The sequence below is a fragment of the Archocentrus centrarchus genome, chromosome 15, assembly GCF_007364275.1.
Source record: "Archocentrus centrarchus isolate MPI-CPG fArcCen1 chromosome 15, fArcCen1, whole genome shotgun sequence".
Taxonomy (NCBI): domain Eukaryota; kingdom Metazoa; phylum Chordata; class Actinopteri; order Cichliformes; family Cichlidae; genus Archocentrus; species Archocentrus centrarchus.
This window is the reverse complement of record NC_044360.1, coordinates 15,164,873-15,185,171: the sequence shown is the minus strand read 5'-3', so window position 1 is coordinate 15,185,171 and position 20,299 is coordinate 15,164,873. Positions and strand designations below refer to the sequence as shown.

General features: G+C 41.2%; 2 protein-coding genes across 2 annotated transcripts; both read right to left on the bottom strand.

The window, feature by feature from the left end:
- Window positions 1-6,224: 6,224 nt before the first annotated feature.
- Window positions 6,225-7,553, bottom strand: LOC115793586 (polymeric immunoglobulin receptor-like). The gene is made up of 3 exons (XM_030748633.1): window positions 7,261-7,553; window positions 6,929-7,071; window positions 6,225-6,515 (listed from the first exon to the last, which is right to left on the bottom strand). The coding sequence occupies exons 1-3, from the start codon at window positions 7,466-7,468 to the stop codon at window positions 6,225-6,227; spliced, it is 642 nt and encodes a 213-aa protein (XP_030604493.1). The 5' UTR covers window positions 7,469-7,553.
- A 702-nt stretch (window positions 7,554-8,255) lies between these two features.
- On the bottom strand, window positions 8,256-9,227 carry LOC115793585 (polymeric immunoglobulin receptor-like). Its single transcript, XM_030748632.1, is given in 3 exon segments — window positions 8,256-8,578; window positions 8,658-8,978; window positions 9,182-9,227. Coding segments are annotated over 3 exon segments (690 nt in total).
- Window positions 9,228-20,299: the final 11,072 nt, after the last annotated feature.

Genomic DNA, 20,299 nt, shown 5'->3' with positions numbered 1-20,299 from the left:
AAAAAAAAAATCTGTTCCCATAATAGAATTGACAGCACAGCAAATTAAAGTGCAAAGAAAAAAATGTTTTAATGATCACTCTGAGTTTGATATTCCATCCATCCATTCACTGCCACTTATCCTGTTCAGGGTCGCGGGGGGGCTGGAGCCTATCCCAGCTGTCATAGGGCGAGAGGCAGGGTACACCCTGAACAGGTCGCCAGCCTGTCCCAGGGCCAACACAGAGAGACAAACAACCTTTCACACTCATGCTCTCATTCACACCTATGGGCCATTTAGAGTAGCCAATTAACCTAACCCCAGTAAGTGACTGTCTTTGGAATGTGGGAGGAAACCGGAGTACCCGGAGGAAACCCACGCGGAAAACATGCAAACTCTACACAGAGAGAGGGAGAGGCCTGGGCCAAGGTGGAATCGAACCCAGGCCTTCCAGATGGTATTCTAACTGTGAGGCAGCAGTGCTAACCACTGCGCCACCATGCTGCCCCGAGTTTGATATTGATGTTTATAATTCTTCTTTATTAAAACCAAACCAAGATTCACATCAATGATCTTGAAGAAGACAGAAACAAAGAAATCAGTGCTGCTTTGACTCATTTTACAGCTATGCAGGAATAAAGTTTGTTACACAATAGATAAAAAAGACTTACGACTTAAGTTGATGACAGCAAACAACTCACTGAAGCAGTAATCTGACAAAGGCTAGTAATATAGGTACAGATAAAAAAGACAAGACAAAAAAAAAGTTATAATATTTAAATATTTTGGTGGTGAATAGCTACTGTGCTGTATGTAACTTCTGCTCCTTCTTCCTGTTGAAGAACAGAAACAAATATGACAATTTTAAGATGAAATGTGACAAACAAGGACAACGAGCAAAATGATTTGAAATGAAGGAAACAGGAAGTGAGAAACAGTGTGTAGTTCATTCTTTGATTCTTTATAGCAGTGATCCTCACTATTTTTTTCCAGAGCCATATTGACCGATCAAAGTTAAGGGAAGAGCCACAATATCACCCCAAGTCACTCAAATAAACTTTCTCTGCTCATTTTGTGAGCACCGTACCTTTCATCTTTTTACTCGAAACACCCATCACTGATGTGCTTGTCCCCTCTCCAACATCGTCATGTGGATTTTTATTTTCTTCTTAAAATTCCTGATCTTCACTATTTCTCACGTCTGTTTTTTTGTCTGTTTTTGATTATAAATTGCTCCATTTCGCGCAGTGATTATATTGCGCTAGGTAGCCTGTAGAATCACTGCTGCCGTGTAGCGCTCTGCTGTCTCGGTGTGGCTGCGGCAGCGTGCTGTTGGAAACAGTGTCTATGTTGCCAGTTTCCACAGTATCCCCATTTGGAACCAACTTTAATTGAGGCCAAATGAGAAATAGAATGCAAGTGCTTGGAATGTAGAGTGCATTACATTTTTCTGTAGCGTGCTTTAAAAATGTATTGGTTCTGCAGTATTGCTGTAACCGGTCACGAGAGCCACCAATAAAGGATGGCGAGCCGCATGTGGCTCGAAAGCCGCGCAATGAGTATCCCTGCTTTATGGTAATAACAGAACTGAATATAATTTCCACGTTACTTCAATCAAATGACCTCTGAGAGGGAACAAAAATAGAAACTGAACACTTTAGTGTTCTGCTGCGCTTTGAGAAAAAAAAAGATTAAAATCTCTTTATGTTACTAAATGTAAATGTATCGTTGTAGTATGTTAGGGTTACCTCAGGTGCTTTTTGTATCATTTTTCCCACACTGGCGTATATTGCGTCCTCGTTCACCTGTGTAAAATGAGTAAAATTTAAAGAAAGAATGAACAGTGTCAGCCTGGTGTCACTCCCGACTCTTTGCATACAGACCCTTAATCAGGACTGCTTTGTGTCACATTTATACTCATTAACTGCCCTGTAGCATCATTTTCAAAGTGCAGGTCAGTGCTGACTAAATACCAGCATTAATGAATTAGAAGGATTAGAGGTTTTAGTGATTAGAAGCAAAATACATTTTTGTAACTCAGGACATAATTGCTTACATAATTTTATCAAACAGAAATATCAGAAACTCATCTGTAATTATCTAGACCTATTACTATAACAGATCGTCCTCTCAGATGGACAGTATGTTCACTGAAAATGTTAAACTTGATTTCATGATAGCGCTGCAGTTGGTTACCTTGGCTGAACTTCTTTTCTTGGCTCTAACTTCAGAGTATGTTACTTCCTCTCCAGCCTGCATTGAAGAACATCATTAGAACATCTGCCAAACTGTCATTATTAAATCTTGCTCTGTGATTTACTTTTGCTGTTCCTTTAGTATCATGTACCATGCTCACAGGGAAATAAATCAGCATAACTTACCATTGCTGTGGCTGATGACTCTGCTTTGCTCGGCTCTAGAAAAATAAAACTGCTGTTACTGACTCTGTGTGACAATGCACAATAATTTATTTAAATTTTAAAGATTTACAAATAAATTTGACATGGATTTACCAAATTTCAATGATACTTACTGTTTCTCAATATAAGCCAGATGAACAAAATCACGATTACAATCAGGATCAACACACTCAGAGGGATGATGAGGATCTTTAAGTCAGATGAACCTCTGCAACATACAGTTTGAGGACACACAATTTAGCTTAAAAAATATAACATCTGTAAAACATGTTTATGCAGACTCCCTTACCAGAAACATTCTACCATTAATACTGCAAACATAAATACAAAAATATCTGACCTGTGTTGTTCATTTTCTAATGTGGCAATTGGTCCATTTCCAGTAACAGTATGGGTAGTTTTTCCATTAGTGGCTATATTTAAAAAAAAAAAAAAAAGAACCATCATCATTACAATACTGTGACAAATGTCTTGCAATACAAACATTTACAAATACATGGAATACACATACATGTTTAATTTATGACTCCTCTGTCAGTCTCATGTATCGGTTATCTTTTGCCACAGTTTCACATCCACGTGGCTTAGTCCTGGTTTCTGTCCTTGTTGTTGTCAGCTGTTTTTGCTGTGTGCGCTCAGTGTTTCTACCTGTTTAAGTGAGTTTTGTCCAGCTCTGTCCTGAGTTTTCACAGCTAATAAAGCTGAAGCTTAAGTTAAGCCTTCTGTCTCTGAAGCCTGCAGACTGGGGTCCAAACCTGCCTGCCACACAGAGTGTTTCACAACAAATTGTCCAACCACCAGAAATGCACTGTTGCTTATCTTGTGAAAACAGTGAAACATTTTTCACAAAATGAGAAATGTGAGAAACAGTTTCTCAGAAACGGTTGTTCACAGTGTGATAAACGCTGAGCTGTATGTCACACACTCATTATTCTTTGCAACTGATCTTTGGGATAGAAAGAAGAAACATGACAGATGTGAAAAGAATTCACAACATAATTTAAACTTTTTAAAGTTCTTTTCCAGTTACAGGTATATGTGGTAAAAATAAATTAATTAAACTATCTAGTCTTGAGAACTTGGAAAGAAAGCAACATGTTTGTTGAACCTCTTTCACCTCTGATCCCAGAGGCCACTTCAGTTCTAAAGCAACTAGCAGAGTTCAAGGCAATAAACCCCTAGTGGGGGCTGTCCCCTTTGGAGGTGGGTCTGAGGGTCCTTAACTCAGTACTGATCATGCAAGTCATGAAATAAGTGAAGGTGTGTGAAAAAAGGCCTGGGTCATTACCATCACTGGGACTGACGGGTTAAACTGTGAGACATTGCCCCGTCTCACCATCATGTGAGATGGTGAGGTTACATGAAGTAAGATATTGAAAGTGATCTCAGGACTGCATTGTAGGTGGCTGATAGTTGGTGTGACAAACCAGCACTTAATCACCACTTTACTCCTCTTTCAAACCATCTGTCTTCTCTGTCCAAAATGTGAAAATTAGCAACCTCGAAAGAAAGAGTACTTTCTCCTTTAAGTGCAGGTGTAAAGATGAGTCATGTCCTGCTGAGGCTCTCTTATGTTGTGCCATGTATTTGTTGGTTTCTCTCTGGTGAGAGAAGTGAGAGACTTGAGCTGAGTGTCCATCCCTGTGAGTGAGACTTTAACCACATGAACCACAGTTGAGTCAGGTCCTATTTTTAATTGAATGCAATCTGCAAGGACAACATCTGAAATGTGTCTTTCTGCTAGCTCCTCATACTGTATGGTCTTATTATTAGTTACTTCACTGATATAATTTGCTGTGGACTGTAAATCCAAGAATCTCCACCACCTTTAACAGTGGACTGATTTACTCAAAACATGACAGCAATAAGTGGCTCTTTTAAACCTTTGTCACATACATAAAATCACGTCATATGTTCAAATCATGAAAATACCTGCCCGCTCATTAAAAAAAAAAAATCTGTTCCCATAATAGAATTGACAGCACAGCAAATTAAAGTGCAAAGAAACAAATGTTTAATGATCACTCTGAGTTAGATATTGATGTTTATAATTATTCTTTATTAAAACCAAACCAAGATTCACATCAATGATCTTGAAAAAGACAGAAACAAAGAAGTCAGTGCTGCTTTGACTCATTTTACAGCTATGCAGGAATAAAGTTTGTTACACAATAGATAAAAAGGTGAAGAAAAGACATACAACATAAGCTGATGACAGCAAACAACTTATTGAAGCAGTAATCTGACAACGACTAGTAATATAGGTACAGATAAAAAAGACAAAATAAAACAAAAAGTTATAATATTTAAATATTTTGGTGGTGAATAGCTACTGTGCTGTATGTAACTGTGCTGCATTCTTCCTGTTGAAGAACAGAAACAAATATGACAATTTTAAGATGAAATGTGACACACAAGGACAACGAGCAAAATGATTTGAAATGAAGGAAACAGGAAGTGAGAAACAGTGTGTAGTTCATACTTTGATTCTTTAAGGTAATAACAGAACTGAATATAATTTCCACGTTACTTCAATCAAATGACCTCTGAGAGGGAACAAAAATAGAAACTGAACACTTGAGTGTTCTGCTGTGCTTTGAGAAAAAAAAAGATTAAAATCTCTTTATGTTACTAAATGTAAATGTATCGTTGTAGTATGTTAGGGTTACCTCAGGTGCTTTTTGTATCATTTTTCCTACATTGGCGTATATTGCGTCCTCGTTCACCTGTGTAAAATGAGCAAAATTTAAAGAAAGAATGAACAGTGTCAGCCTGGTGTCACTCCTGACTCTTTGCATACAGACCCTTAATCAGGACTGCTTTGTGTCACATTTACACTCATTAACTGCCCTGTAGCATCATTTTCAAAGTGCAGGTCAGTGTTGACTAAATACCAGTATTAATTTATTAGAAGGATTAGAGGTTTTAGTGATTAGAAACAAAATACATTTTTGTAACTCAGGACATAATTGGTTGCATAATTTTATCAAACAGAAATATCAGAAACTCATGTGTAATTATCTAGACCTATTACTATAACAGATCGTCCTCTCAGATGGACAGTATGTTCACTGAAAATGTTAAACTTGATTTCATGATAGCGCTGCAGTTGGTTACCTTGGCTGAACTTCTTTTCTTGACTCTAACTTCAGAGTATGTTACTTCCTCTCCAGCCTGCATTGAAGAACATCATTAGAACATCTGCCAAACTGTCATTATTAAATGTTGCTCTGTGATTAACTTTTGCTGTTCCTTTAGTATCATGTACCATGCTCACAGGGAAATAAATCAGCATAACTTACCATTGCTGTGGCTGATGACTCTGCTTTGCTCTGCTCTAGAAAAATAAAACTGCTGTTACTGACTCTGTGTGACAATGCACAATAATTTATTTAAATTTTAAAGATTTACAAATAAATTTGACATGGATTTACCAAATTTCAATGATACTTACTGTTTATCAATATAAGCCAGATGAACACACTCAGAGGGATGATGAGGATCTTCAAGTCAAATGAAGCTCTGCAACATGCAGTTTGAGGACACACAATTTATTTGAAAAAATATAACATCTGTAAAACATTTTTATGCAGTCTGCCTTACCAGAAGCATTCTACCATTAATGCTGCAAACATAAATACAAAAATATCTGACCTGTGTTGTTCATTTTCTAATGTGGTAATTGGTCCATTTCCAGTAACAGTATGGGTAGTTGTGCCATTAGTGGTTATATTTGAAAAAAGAGCCATCATCAGTAGAGTATTGTGATGAATGTCTTGCAAAACAAACATTTACAAATACATGGAATCCATGTACATGTTTAATTTATGACCCCTTGCAGTACTTACTAGTGATCAGTTTCTCAGTAACAGTTAAATGTACTGGTATCTGAATGTCTCCTTCAGCACACCAATACCAGCCACTGTCCTCTGGCTTTAGTCCACTCATGGTCACTGTGAAAACATTTGGCTCTGTCATATGAGTGGTCACTGTTGTTCCATCTATGGATCCAGATGATCCTGTCACACAGTTCCTGCCCAGCCTGCACCACTTCATTCCTCCAGAGTTCCTGTGGTGACATCTAATGGTTATGTTTTCTCCAATGTATCCTGTAATCTGTTGATGATCCACATAAAGACTGGGGGTACCTTCAAGGAAAATAATGAATGTAAAATCATGTGAGGTCTGAATCAGTCAAATTATATTTCGCATCTGTTCTTAATAAGTCTGAATGACAAATATGAGCACAATTAGTTTTTGACAACAACAAGAACAACAACAACAACAAAAAAATTATGTTTTATCATCTATAGTTTTTGAAAGTAAAATCATCAATTCTGTGGGTACTTACCACTGGTAACTGACAGCTGAAAAGATTTTCCATGATCTGAACCGCTATTAATCTCCACCACACACCAGTAATCTGTGCTTTTATTTGTCAGCTGGTTTATAGTTACAGTAATTATTTTCTGGTCTTTGTCATCAGAGATTAAATATTTTCCTGAACAGTCTGGCTCGTTTGTTTTTACTATGTAGTTGCAGCGGTTCTCATGATATCCTTCACAAAAGTACTTCATATGATCTTTGTATTGGGACTCATAGAGACATGGGATGGAGACAGACTTTCCAGCTGTTACTGATACTTTACTGACTGTAGTTATGCTGTGAACTCCTGTAACAAGAACAAATGCAACATTTTAATGGAATAAATCTATTATTTATCTATATATTTTTTTTCAAAAAATACTTTGCTAATTAAATAATTGTTAATGCAATGATTATGTTAATAATCCCTAATGTACTAAGATTTAAAAATGGAATCCGCATACTCGTGTAATTTATAATCTCTTGCAGTACTTACTAGTGATCAGTTTCTCAGTAACAGTTAAATGTACTGGTATCTGAATGTCTCCTTCAGCACACCAATACCAGCCACTGTCCTCTGGCTTTAGTCCACTCATGGTCACTGTGAAAACATTTGGCTCTGTCATATGAGTGGTCACTGTTGTTCCATCTATGGATCCAGATGATCCTGTCACACAGTTCCTGCCCAGCCTGCACCACTTCATTCCTCCAGAGTTCCTGTGGTGACATCTAATGTTTATGTTTTCTCCGATATATCCTGTAATCTGTTGATGATCCACATAGAGACTGGGGGTACCTTCAAGGAAAAAAAAAAAATCAATGGAAAATCATGTTTTGTCTTAATTAGTCAGTGTGGACTTTACAATTATTTTTCATTAGCTCTGAATGACGAATAAGAGCACAATCCATTTCTGTCAAAAACAACAAGATTAAAAAAAAAAATAATAATTTTTGCAAAATGAAAATTCTTTGTAATGTGTATAGAGATGGGTACTTACCACTGTTAACTGACAGCTGAAAAGACGCTCCATGATCCGAACCACCATTAATTTCCACCACACACCAGTAAGCAGTGTTTTTATTTGTCAGCTGGTTTATAGTCACAGTAAATATTTTTTGTTTTTTGTCATCAGAGATTGAATATTTTCCTGAACGGTCTGGCTTGTTTGTTTTTACTATGTATTTGCAGCGGTTCTCATGATATCCTTCACACAAGTACTTCACATGATTTATGTATCGGGACTCATAGAGACATGGGATGGAGACAGACTTTCCAGCCCTTACTGATACTTTACTGACTGTAGTTATGTTTTGAACTCCTGTAACAAGAACAAATGCAACATTTTAATGAAATAAATCTATTATTTATCTGCATGTTTTTCAAATTAAATGTTTTGCTCATTAAATCATTATCACTGTGATGACGATTATATTAATAATCCCTAGTGCTTTAATATTTATTAATGGGTAGAATTCATATACTTGTGTAATTCATGATCTCTTGCAGTACTTACTAGTGATCAGTTTCTCAGTAACATTTAAATGTACTGGTATCTGAATGTCTCCTTTGGCACACCAATACCAGCCACTGTCCTCTGGCTTTAGTCCACTCATGGTCACTGTGAAAACATTTGGCTCTGTCATATTAGTTGTCACTGTTGTTCCATCTATAGATTCAGATGATCCTGTCACACAGTTCCTGCCCAGCCTGCACCACTTCATTCCTCCAGAGTTTCTGTGGTGACATCTAATGGTTATGTTTTCTCCAATATATCCTGTAATGTGCTGCTGATCCACGTAGAGACTGGGGGTACCTTCAAGGGACAAAATGCCACCAAATTGGCATTTCAGTCTTCACATTTGTCTTTAACTCTTTTTTAAATGTGTACTTACCACTGGAAACTGACAGCTGAAAAGACTCTCCATGATCCGAACCGTCATTAATCTCCACCACACACCAGTAATCAGTGTTTTCATTTGTCAGCTGGTTTATAGTCACAGTAAATATTTTCTGGTTTTTGTCATCAGAGATTGAATATTTTCCTGAACCATCTGGCTTGTTTGTTTTTACTGCATAGCTGCAGTAGTTTCAATAATATCCTTCACACAAGTACTTCACGTAGTTCATGTATCGGGAGTCATAGAGACATGGGATGGAGACAGACTTTCCAGCTGTTACTGATACTTTACTGACTGTAGTTATGCTGTGAACTCCTGCAACAAGAACAAATAAAATATTTTCATGGTCATTTTTACTTAAAACATTTTTCTTTCCTCAAGTTGTCTATTGTACATGTAGACAGATTATAGTATTATCAACTATAAACTGAATAAAAACTTTTAATAGTCATTAATTTTATCATGTGCTGACATCAGCCTTAGAAACATGAGGTATTTAAATGATTCCTGTGACTGACCTTTGAGTCCACTGAAGAGGAGAAGAACGATGAGATGAGCAGCCATGCCTGTGAGTGAGTACACTTAAAACACGTGAACCACATGTTAAGTTTGGTCCTATTTTTGAATGTATGCAATATGCAAATGCAACACTTTAAAGCTGCCTTCCTGCTACTTCCTCATACTGTGTGATGTTATATTTGATTCTTTAGATCATTGCTATATTGTTCTGTTGATGCCTAAAAGCTGTATAGACTGATTTTACCAACCGCAGCAACAAGTGAATAACAATACGTATTCCCATAATATATAATAGCACTGATAATAGAGGAAATGAAAGTACAAAAATACAAATATTTAATATACACTATGAGTTCTCACACATCCTCGAAATATTGGTCTGAATTATCCATTGATGTTGATGATCACAATGTTTTTTTATTAGATTAAACCCAAGCTGATGACAGCAGACGACACATTGTAGCACTAAGCAACACAGTCCAATAACACAGGTACAGATAAAACAATAAAAAGAAAAAAAAGTTGTAATATTTAAATGGTTCAGTGGTTTTTAATTTAAAGTGCGGTATGTATTTTTTTTTTGTATGTTTTTCTTCAGCTTGCTGAAGAAGAGAAACAAACATCACAATAAAGAAGAAAAAGCAGAGAAAAAGGTTAGTAAATTAAAATATGTCACACAGGAGGACAATGAGCAAAATCATTTGAAATGAAGGAAAGAAAGGAAGCATGTGGTTGGTTTCAACAATTTTAATATTTACCCTTTTCAAATTTTGAGTTTTTTAAGAAAAAAAAAAACCCCCCAAAACACAGAACTGAACATACTGCCCACATCACTTTCACTAAATTGCCTTTCAATAAGAACAGAAATTGAGAGCTTTACTCTTCTAATTCTTTTAAATAGTTTACAATGCTGCATTTTTGTGGGCCAAAAAATCATTTTAGGTGAACTTTTATTGTTAAATACAAATATTTGGTTGTAGTATGTTGGAGATAAATGATTATTTTAAAGTGTCAGCCTGATGTTAGTTCCAACTTGTCACCAATAGACTTTTAATCTGGACTCCTTTGTGTCACAATTTAACTCACTGGATGCCCTTAAAGAAAATATGAAATAAGCATTTATAAAAGTTAATTTACACCATGGAGCTCTACTCTAAAAAATATTATAGATTTAACACTGTCTGTGAAGGTGGATTTAAGAAATAAGTGTTTAAAAATAAGGTTTTTAGCGCATGTTTAGCACCATCTTGTGCCAGTACAGAATGTGACAGCACTAATAACTCACTGGAAAGCAGTCTAAGGGAGCCACTTTTGTATTACCCCTGGCTGCAGGAATGAGTTTTATGTTTAAAAACAAAAACAAAAAAGAAAACCAAAAAAACAAGGATATACTGTCCACTTTTACAGAGACCTACGGAGCCCCGCAAGGGACGTGGGAGAAAAAAATAGATGCACTTCTGCAAGATCTCACTGAAGTTTTTAAGTTACCGCCATGCGTTTCAGTTTCAGTCTTTATACTGCAGTGTCCATCAGGACGTTGAAAGGATGGGCGAGTGATGGATGGGACAGCAAAAGTCATTTTTAATTCATAAGTCAGCGGCTACTTTTGGCTGTAACCACACCAAAACAGTACAGGCATGAAGGAATGAACCTGTCTGAGTGTGCACAAACAGATATATGTGGGCTCATATGAAAACAGAGCAGTGACCAAAAAAAAAGGGAAATATTTATCCTCGGGGCACAAAAAGGCAGAGAACAGAGAGTCTGCGTGAGTTAGAACAGAAGTGAGATGTCAGTTTAAGGTGAATTAGAGATGGTGTAACATAGTTAAAATGGTCTGTGTAGATTCTCAGTTATCCAGGTCATAGTAGTCTCTGGAGCTTGAAAAAGGCGACTGGACTTCTTTTTGTTTCTTGAAGACGTTTCACCTCTCATCCGAAAGGCTTCTTCAGTTCTCAACCAAATGGTGGAGAGACCCAGGTATTTAAACCCCTGTGGGCGTAGTCCCCTGGAGGTGGTTATGACCCTCTATTGATCATGTGCTTGAACACATGTGCCCAGGTGTGAAGGGGGCGTGGGTCATATTTAATCAGTGGTTTCAGTTGAAACCAACTTAGGACTCCGCTCCATTGTTTCCTGTGGCCTATTGAGGTCACTGGAACAAAGGTGTGAATGGGGGTTGAGACGTCTGGGAAGGGAGCTCAGGACAGCACTGTAAGCGGGGGAAAGTTGGTGACGTAATCCACCTCCTCTGTTCAATGATGGTTGTTCACAGTGGACATAGATGGCTTCTTTCACTCCTCTTTCAAACCATCTGTTTTCCCTGTCCAAAATGTGAACATTGGCATCCTCAAAAGAGTGCCCTTTTTCCTTCAGATGCAGATGTACTGCTGAATCTTGTCCTGTCGAGGTGGCTCTTCTATGTTGTGCCATTCGTTTGTGAAGAGGCTGTTTGGTTTCACCAATGTAGAGGTCCGAGCACTCTTCACTGCACTGAACAGCATACACTACATCGCTGATCTTGTGTTTGGCGGGTTTGTCCTTGGGATGAACCAGTTTTTGTCTTAGGGTGTGACTTGGTTTGAAGTATACTGAGATGTCATGCTTGGAGAAAATTCTTCTGAGTTTCTCTGACAAGCCTGACACATATGGGATGACAATGTTGTTCCTCTTGTCCTTCCCATTCTCTGTAGTTTGTGTTTGGCCATCATTCCTGTGCATCTTAGCTGATTTGATGAAGGCCCAGTTGGGGTAACCGCATGTTTTGAGGGCTTTCTTAATGTGTGTGTGTTCCTTATGCTTCCCTTCTGCCTTAGAGGGAACACTTTCCGCACGGTGTTGTAGGGTCCTGATCACCCCAAGTTTGTGTTCCAGAGGGTGGTGGGAGTCAAAGAGGAGATACTGGTCTGTGTGTGTGGGCTTCCGGTAAACTTCAATGTTGAGGCTTCCATCTTCCTCGATAAGCACCGCACAGTCCAGGAATGGTAACTTGTTATCTCTGGTGTCCTCCCTGGTAAAACGTATGTATTTATCCACTGAGTTAATGTGACGAGTGAAGGCTTCTACTTCTTGGGTTTTGATTTTGACCCAGGTGTCATCTACATATCTGTACCAGTGGCTAGGTGCCATCCCTTTGAAAGAACCAAGAGCTTTACTTTCCACTTCCTCCATGTAAAGGTTGGCTACAATGGGAGACACTGGGGAGCCCATGGCACATCCATGCTTCTGTCTGTAGAATCCATCATTCTACGCTATGAGGCTTCAAATTTGGAAAGCACTGCAAAAGGCCCGCAGGCGGGCTGCTGCCAGTTAACAGGTTAATCAGCCTCTGTTCATCCAGTGTGTTTTGGCCTGTAGGAGACTGCACAGGGAATGCAGTTTAGGTGTTTTGAAAAAGCTTATTGGACTGTTTCTTTCAGCTGGTGCAACAGAGTAGATTCCTTCACTGCCAGATGACGCACATCAATTAGTTAAACTGCAGGAATGTCTTAAAGACATAAAAGCCTGGATGAGCTCTAATTTCCTGCTTCTAAATGCAGATAAAACTGAAACTCGGCCCCACAAATCTTAGAAACATGGTGTCAAACCAGATACTTACTCTGGATGGCATTACTTTGGCCTCCAGTAACACTGTGAGAAATCTTGGAGTCATTTTTGACCAGGATATGTCCTTCAATGCACATATTAAACAAATATGTAGGACCGCTTTTTTGCATTTGCGCAATATTTCTAAAATTAGAAACATCCTTTCTCAGTGATGCTGAAAAGCTAATCCATGCATTTATTACTTCTAGGGTGGACTATTGTAATTCGTTATTATCAGGCTGTCCTAAACGCTCCCTGAAAAGTCTTCAGCTGATCCAAAATGCTGCAGCTAGAGTACTGACAGGGACTAGAAAGAGAGAGCATATTTCTCCCATATTGGCTTCTCTTCATTGGCTTCCTGTTAAATCTAGAATAGAATTTAAAATCCTTCTCCTCACCTACAAGGTCTTGAATAATCAAGCCCCATCTTATCTCAAAGACCTCATAGTACCAAGAGACTTTTTTCTCTTCCTGCTCTTGTCGGAGACGGTCGCACTATCGCTCTCTCCCTGCCCTCCCCATCTCTCCGCTTGCTGCTTGCTGTGAGAGCGTCTTTTACACACTGTCCGAATAAGAACAAGATTGAAACATGGATCTGGCAAACTGGGCATTCTCCATCATTGATCGAATTTTTTCCACTATGAGATCCGGGACAGGGGAGCCTGCGTGTCCGAGTGGAACTGACCCGGTTGGATACGTCATCGACTCTTGGAGCTCGTGGAGACCTGTGTGCTTCTCGGCCCTTGGAGTGGAAGACGTGGAAGACGCCTACATATTCGGCTTTTTGGTAGCAGTATCTTCTCTGTTTGGGCTCGGTGGATACCTGCTTTACTGGCAAATTAAGAAAATCTGGACGGCGGTTCGACATCTGCAGAGGCTGCCGATCCAGGTGGAAGGGCTGAGCAGAGCCGCACAAACTCAGACTCAAAGCCTGGTGGACCTGAGCCGCAAGATTAGCGAGCTCGCAGGCGAGAGGGGTTAGATCAGGAGATATAGTTCGGTTCTGCACAGTGAGGACGGCAATCAACTAATTTGGAATATTGGATTTTTGAATGGTTTCCCAGTAAGACTGAAGGCTGTTGGAAAAACAAGCAGCCTGTTCCAAAACAACTTCTGTTATCAGGAATTCGGCTCCCCTGCCGGCCTTGGGTTGGCAACCATATCTCTCTCCAGGGCACTGTGTGCGGCTGCTCTCCCCCCCACTCCGCGTTGTGATTTGTGAAGCTGGGTCTGGTGTATCACGGCCGCTGATGAAATTCCACCACTATCAGCAAACTGTTTTGGCTGGAACCTGGCATCTGGCTCCACAATGCCCCCACCTCTCGTCTCCTTCTGCATCCCCTCCCGCCCTGACCTCACCTACCGCTGCTGTCCTTGCTTTACATGTGCAAATGCTTTGCTAAGGTGGTTTTTTTGGACCCTGGTATAGTGCTCTTTTTGAGCACTGTACCAGATGACTTTTTTTTTAACCTAACTTCCCCATGATGTGTTGTTTTCTCCTCCTGCCAAAGGTAGCGCCGTAAGAAACGGCTGCATGACCCAAGGACACATATCCCCCTATGTGTGTTGTGTTTGTGTATTTGGATGGTGTTCTGTAACTGCAATTTCCAATGTGTGAACTTGTTCACCCACATGGCAATAAAACTTCATTCATTCATTCATTCATTCATTCATCACCCCAACAGAGCACTTCGCTCTCAGACTGCTGGCTTACTTGTGGTTCCTAGGATACTTAAGAGTAGAATGGGAGGCACAGCCTTCAGCTTTCAGGCCCCTCTTCTGTGGAACCAGCTCCCAGCTTGGATTCGGGAGACAGACACCCTCTCTGTTTTTAAGATTAGGCTTAAAACTTTCCTTTTTGATCAAGCTTATAGTTAGGGCTGGATCAGGTGACCCTGAACCACCCCTTAGTTATGCTGCTATAGGCCTAGTCTGCTGGGGGGGTTCCCATAATGCACTGTTTCTTTTCATTCACCTTATTTACTTTGTTTATACTCCACTCTGCATTTAATCATTAATTGTTATTAATCTCTGGCTCTCTTCCACAGCATGTCTTTTCTCTCCCCTCAGCCCAACCGGTCGCGGCAGATGACTGCCCCTCCCTGAGCCTGCTTCTGCTGGAGGTTTCTTCCTGTTAAAAGGGAGTTTTCCTTCCCACTGTTGCCAAGTGCTTGCTCATAGGGGGTGGTTTTTGACTGTTGGGTTTTCTCTGTATTATTGTAGGGTCTTTACCCGCAATACAAAGCGCCTTGAGGCAACTGTTTGTTGTGATTTGGCGCTATATAAATAAAATTGAATTGAACTGAATTGAATCCTGGGCTGTGTGCCCAGTATTTTGTGTTTAGTTCTTTTGGTTTCTGTTTTTATTGAGTCCTTGTTATGTTTTCCAGTTTGTATTGGGTTTTGTTCATTCATGTAGTTCCTGTCTTATTTTGGTACTGTCTGATTTCTAGTGTAGTGTGTTTAGCTTTCCTTCCTGTGTCTCCCTCCCAGGTATTCCTTATCCCCTCGTTACCTAGTGTGTTTATATGGTCTGTGTTTCAGGCAGTCCCTGTCGCGTCATTGTCGTCAGTGTTTGTCTTTTGTGCTTGTCCTGCGGTCTTCAGTCAGTTTTAGTTTGCTTCCTTGTGTGTCCGCATCCCTGTCTGGAGTGGTGGCCTAGGGGAGAAGAAGAGGGTTCGTCACTGAGAGGACCCTGGTTCAAATCCTCGGGCTGGCATCACTGTGGGTCCCTGAGCAAGCCCACCCCCCCAGGTTGCTCCCCGGGCGCCCTTTGGCTGCCCCGTGCTCCATGCTGTGCTGTGTGTACTACATACTCCATGTGTGTGATGGGTTAAATGCAGAGAATGAATTTCACTGCATGTAAATGTATGTGACAAATAAAGCTCTTTCTTCTTCTTCTTCTTCTTCTGTCTCCAGCATTAAAGCTGTGTTTTTGAGTTTATTCCCGTGTCTTTGGTGTCTGCTTTGAGGTCCTCACTCCTGCCAGCCACAGCAGATCATGACAGAAAGACTAATCAAAAGGACAATAAAATTAAAGAATGTGACCCCATTAACACAGAGGGTAAAGTAAAATTTTCCATCACAGTTCCACCCTTTTGATTTACTAATCACACTACAGTATATAAAAATTTTACCTTTTAAACACATTTCATAAGCACATTAGACAAACTGTAACAAACTGTACACTCAACTAATTATTGTAGAACATGAACACTTGCACATCACATAACCTAATGAACTGTTCAGTGTAAAAACCCATGAAACAAAAAGCTTATCAGTACTTACAAACTGAAAACTTTACAAAAATGTATGAATAGTTTATGCATATCCCCAAAATGAATACTAAAAAACCATTACCAAGTGTTAGATCCCACAGGTTCAGTTGTGACAGTTTCTCCATTTAACAGGGTCCTGGCTACACTTTCAGTGGAGTATTACCCCAAATGATTCAATGTAGCACTACTTAAAGCTGTGGCGGGGTAACTCGCCTGGCTTCTTACCACCGTTAATCCTGACATCTGCCCTGCTCCCTCTGATTCTTCGGAATGACCAGTCAAGGAGGCGTCCTGCAGCTGGACCCGAAGTTCAGTCCCGTCAGATGTGGTGGCTTACCCCTATGGATCCGTGCACTTGTTATGTGCCGGGTTAAAATTTAAAGGCTAGGCAGAAAGCCCTAAGGACATATATTAGTTTTAAGTGGATTTGTAGACTAGTGTGATCAAATAGTCTCATGATAGTAAAACTCTAGGTAAGTTAGCTTTAACATCTAGCTCTGAGTGTACCAGTAAGGAGAGAAATAACTATCAAAAGAGCTCTTCTGACTTTTTAGAGTCAAATTTTATTATGCAGGTTCAGCTCAAGCAATTAGCAATAAATCAAAATCAATTCTTAATCCTTAAAATCCAGTAATTAACTCAAAATTCATAATTCAAAATCAATTTAAACCAATCATGGTTAATCTTAAAACAATTAAATTTCAATCAGAAAAGAATTACTTATGAGCTGTGTTGCTGAAGAAAGGGGGATGGAAATGTCCAATTTTGTTCAATAATCCTTTTAGGAAAGGAAAGGCTTCGAGTGAGCCGCTCGGCCGAAGCGACCACACCCAAATCCAGTCTGTTGAAAGCTGCCTCCGTGAAGTGGGGAAAAAGGAGAAGTCCAAAAGGAAGACGTTTCTGTCCTTCTGTCAACTGTCCTTTTTATAATCCTCACGCTGCAATCCAGAAATCTTCTCTGACTCAGTATAAAGTCCAAAAGATAGAAATCCAACAGCAAGGTCACATCCAACTTCAACTGAGAAGCAGGGAGAATACCGGCAGATCTGTCCTAAGTCAAATTAGAATCCACAGAGGGTTTGGCTCGGTCCTCTCTAAAGCGCAGTTCTTGTCCGGGGAAGAAACTCCTGCAATTCTCATTTGATGCTTCTGCACATCACCTTTTATAGTCTACATCTAAGACACATCCTAGCTTCCATACATCACCATGACAGACCATCACCCCATCGCCTTTATCCAACTGGGGTGTCACACTTAATCATCACTCCATTTCTATTTAACATATGGGTCTTTTAGGCTCTTTACCATTTTAGGACATGTCTCTACATGTTTTTAACTTTGCTCTTGTTCGTCTCTCAGCAACAGTTTCGAGTTCCTCATTTTACCCTTAGCTCTGATTTCACAATTTCCTCAATACATTTCTTTAACTGTCATTTCTGTGTTACACATACACTCATTATTTGATCCTAAATCATACAATTCATTTCTAACAATTCTATAAATCTGAATTATGATTGTCCACGCAATACCAGGCTGAGGCTATTGGGCAATCAAGATCTCAACTCACTTGACAGAAGATTAGATTACCATTTCCAAACTCAGAGTGCTCTCAAGCAATTACTGAAGGTGAACTGAAGTACCTGCTAAGCTTACAAACATCTGTAGAAACAAACATGACACAGAATAACTATTTATGCCTTTACAATGTGGTTTCATGTGTAAACGTCTAATCCATTTCTTGGTTAATTAAACAAAAATGCAAAAGATGCACAATTCAAATGAGGCAACTACTGTTGTTAAATAGTACCCAATAAGAAAATGACATGAACCCATAAAATAACTTTCCATAAACCTAAACACCCAAAGTAGAAAGAGCCTCACAAAAAGTTGACAAATTCACTTTACTGTCCATATGTAGTAATATCACAGTATTACTCCCCTTCCAGCTCCGTTTCAGTCTCCACTGTACAATAGCTGAACCATCTCTCACTATCTGGAGAAGTGTGCTCTAGGTGGTGTATGTGTCTCTCTTTCCTGATGTGGAATACTTCAGCATGGGTCTCCCGCAAGAGACCACCACAAGGCAATGGCCAAGGAAACAAAGGTGATGGTGAAGATAGTGCAAGTGAAGTGTTTCTCAGCACAGTGATAAGCCATTGTCGTCCTCAACGATGTTCTGAGTTGTTCCCTTCTCATTTGGGGGCTGTCCAAAGAAGGGTTTGCAGTGGCTGGCATGAACCCACATTGCTCTTTCAGCGACCTTCACTGCAGTGTATATAGTCAATGAGACCAAGAACAGGCCTTGCCACCTCAGAGCTCTCCAGCACTTCCTTCTGTGTTCTCCTGGTTCTGAAAAACAGCTTTTGACAAAGTTTGACAGTATGTTAACATATCATGCTCATACAACTCTGTAGTAAGATTTTGATTGTGGATGGGCTTCCCCCCATCCACGGCAGTCTCCCAAAAGGAGACTCGTAAGGAGAAAGATTTGTTCTTGCTCTTCTTCGGATGTACATGAGTACTAGTGACAAAGCTTTGACCCAGGAAAGTCCCATCTCTTCACATTTGGCCAGTTTGTTTTTCAAGGTACCATTCATAGCATTCCCCCTTTGGAGACATGACCTGACCCATGGCTCCATTTTACAAACCAAGGAAAGTTCTTCTGGTTCTAGTGCTGGTTCTTCCTCTGGTTCTTCTGGTTCTAGTGCTGGTTCTTCTTCTGGTTCTTCTGGTTCTGTTCTTCTGGTTCTGGTGCTGGTTCTTGTTCTGGTGCCTGTTCTTCTGGTTCTGGTGCTGGTTCTTGTTCTGGTGCCGGTTCTTCTGGTGCCAGTCCTTCTGGTTCTGGTGCTGGTTCTTGTACTGGTGCCAGTCCTTCTGGTTCTGGTGCTGGTTCTTGTTCTGGTGCCGGTTCTTCTAATGCCAGTCCTTCTGGTTCTGGTGCTGGTTCTTCTTCTGGTTCCAGTCCTTCTGGTTCTGGTGCCGGTTCCCCTTCTGGTTCCTCTGGTGCCGGTTCCTCTTCTGGTGCCGGTTCTTCTTCTGGTTCCAGTCCTTCTGGTTCTGGTGCCGGTTCCCCTTCTGGTTCTTCTTCTTCTGGTGCTGGTTCCTCTGGTGCCGGTTCCCCCTCTGGTTCCTCTGGTGCCAGTTCCCCCTCTGGTTCCTCTGGTGCCGGTTCCCCCTCTGGTGCCAGTTCCCCCTTTGGTGCCGGTTCCCCCTGTGGTTCTTCTGGTGCCGGTTCTTCTTCTGGTGCCGGTTCTTCTTCTGGTTCCAGTCCTTCTGGTTCTGGTGCCGGTTCCCCTTCTGGTTCCTCTTCTTCTGGTGCCGGTTCCCCTTCTGGTTCCTCTGGTGCCGGTTCCCCTTCTGGTGCCGGTTCTTCTTCTGGTTCCTCTTCTTCTGGTGCCGGTTCCCCTTCTGGTTCCTCTGGTGCCGGTTCCCCCTCTGGTTCCTCTGGTGCCGGTTCCCCCTCTGGTGCCAGTTCCCCCTCTGGTGCCGGTTCTTCTTCTGGTGCCGGTTCCCCCTCTGGTTCCTCTTCTTCTTGTGCCAGTTCCCCCTCTGGTTCCTCTTCTTCTGGTGCCGGTTCCCCTTCTGGTTCCTCTTCTTCTGGTGTCGGTTCCCCCTCTGGTTCCTCTGGTGCCGGTTCCCCCTCTGGTTCCCCCTCTCGTGCCGGTTCCCCCTCTGGTTCCTCTTGTGCCGGTTCCCCCTCTGGTTCCTCTGGTGCCGGTTCCCCCTCTGGTTCCTCTTCTTCTTGTGCCGGTTCCCCCTCTGGTTCCTCTTCTTCTGGTGCCGGTTCCTCTTCTGGTTCCTCTTCTTCTGGTGCCGGTTCCCCCTCTGGTTCCTCTGGTGCCGGTTCCTCCTCTGGTTCCTCTTGTGCTGGTTCCCCCTCTGGTTCCTCTGGTGCCGGTTCCCCTTCTGTTGCCGGTTCTTCTTCTGGTGCCGGTTCCCCTTCTGGTTCCTCTTCTTCTGGTGCCGGTTCCCCTTCTGGTTCCTCTGGTGCCGGTTCCCCCTCTGGTTCCCCCTCTGGTGCCGGTTCCCCCTCTGGTTCCTCTTGTGCCGGTTCCCCTCTGGTTCCTCTTGTGCCGGTTCCCCCTCTGGTGCCGGTTCCCCCTCTGGTTCCCCGTCTGGTGCCGGTTCCCCCTCTGGTGCCGGTTCCCCCTCTGGTGCCGGTTCCCCATCTGGTTCCTTGTCTGGTGCCGGTTCCCCCTCTGGTTCCCCTTCTGGTTCCCCCCTCTGGTGCCGGTTCTCCCTCTGGTTCCCCCT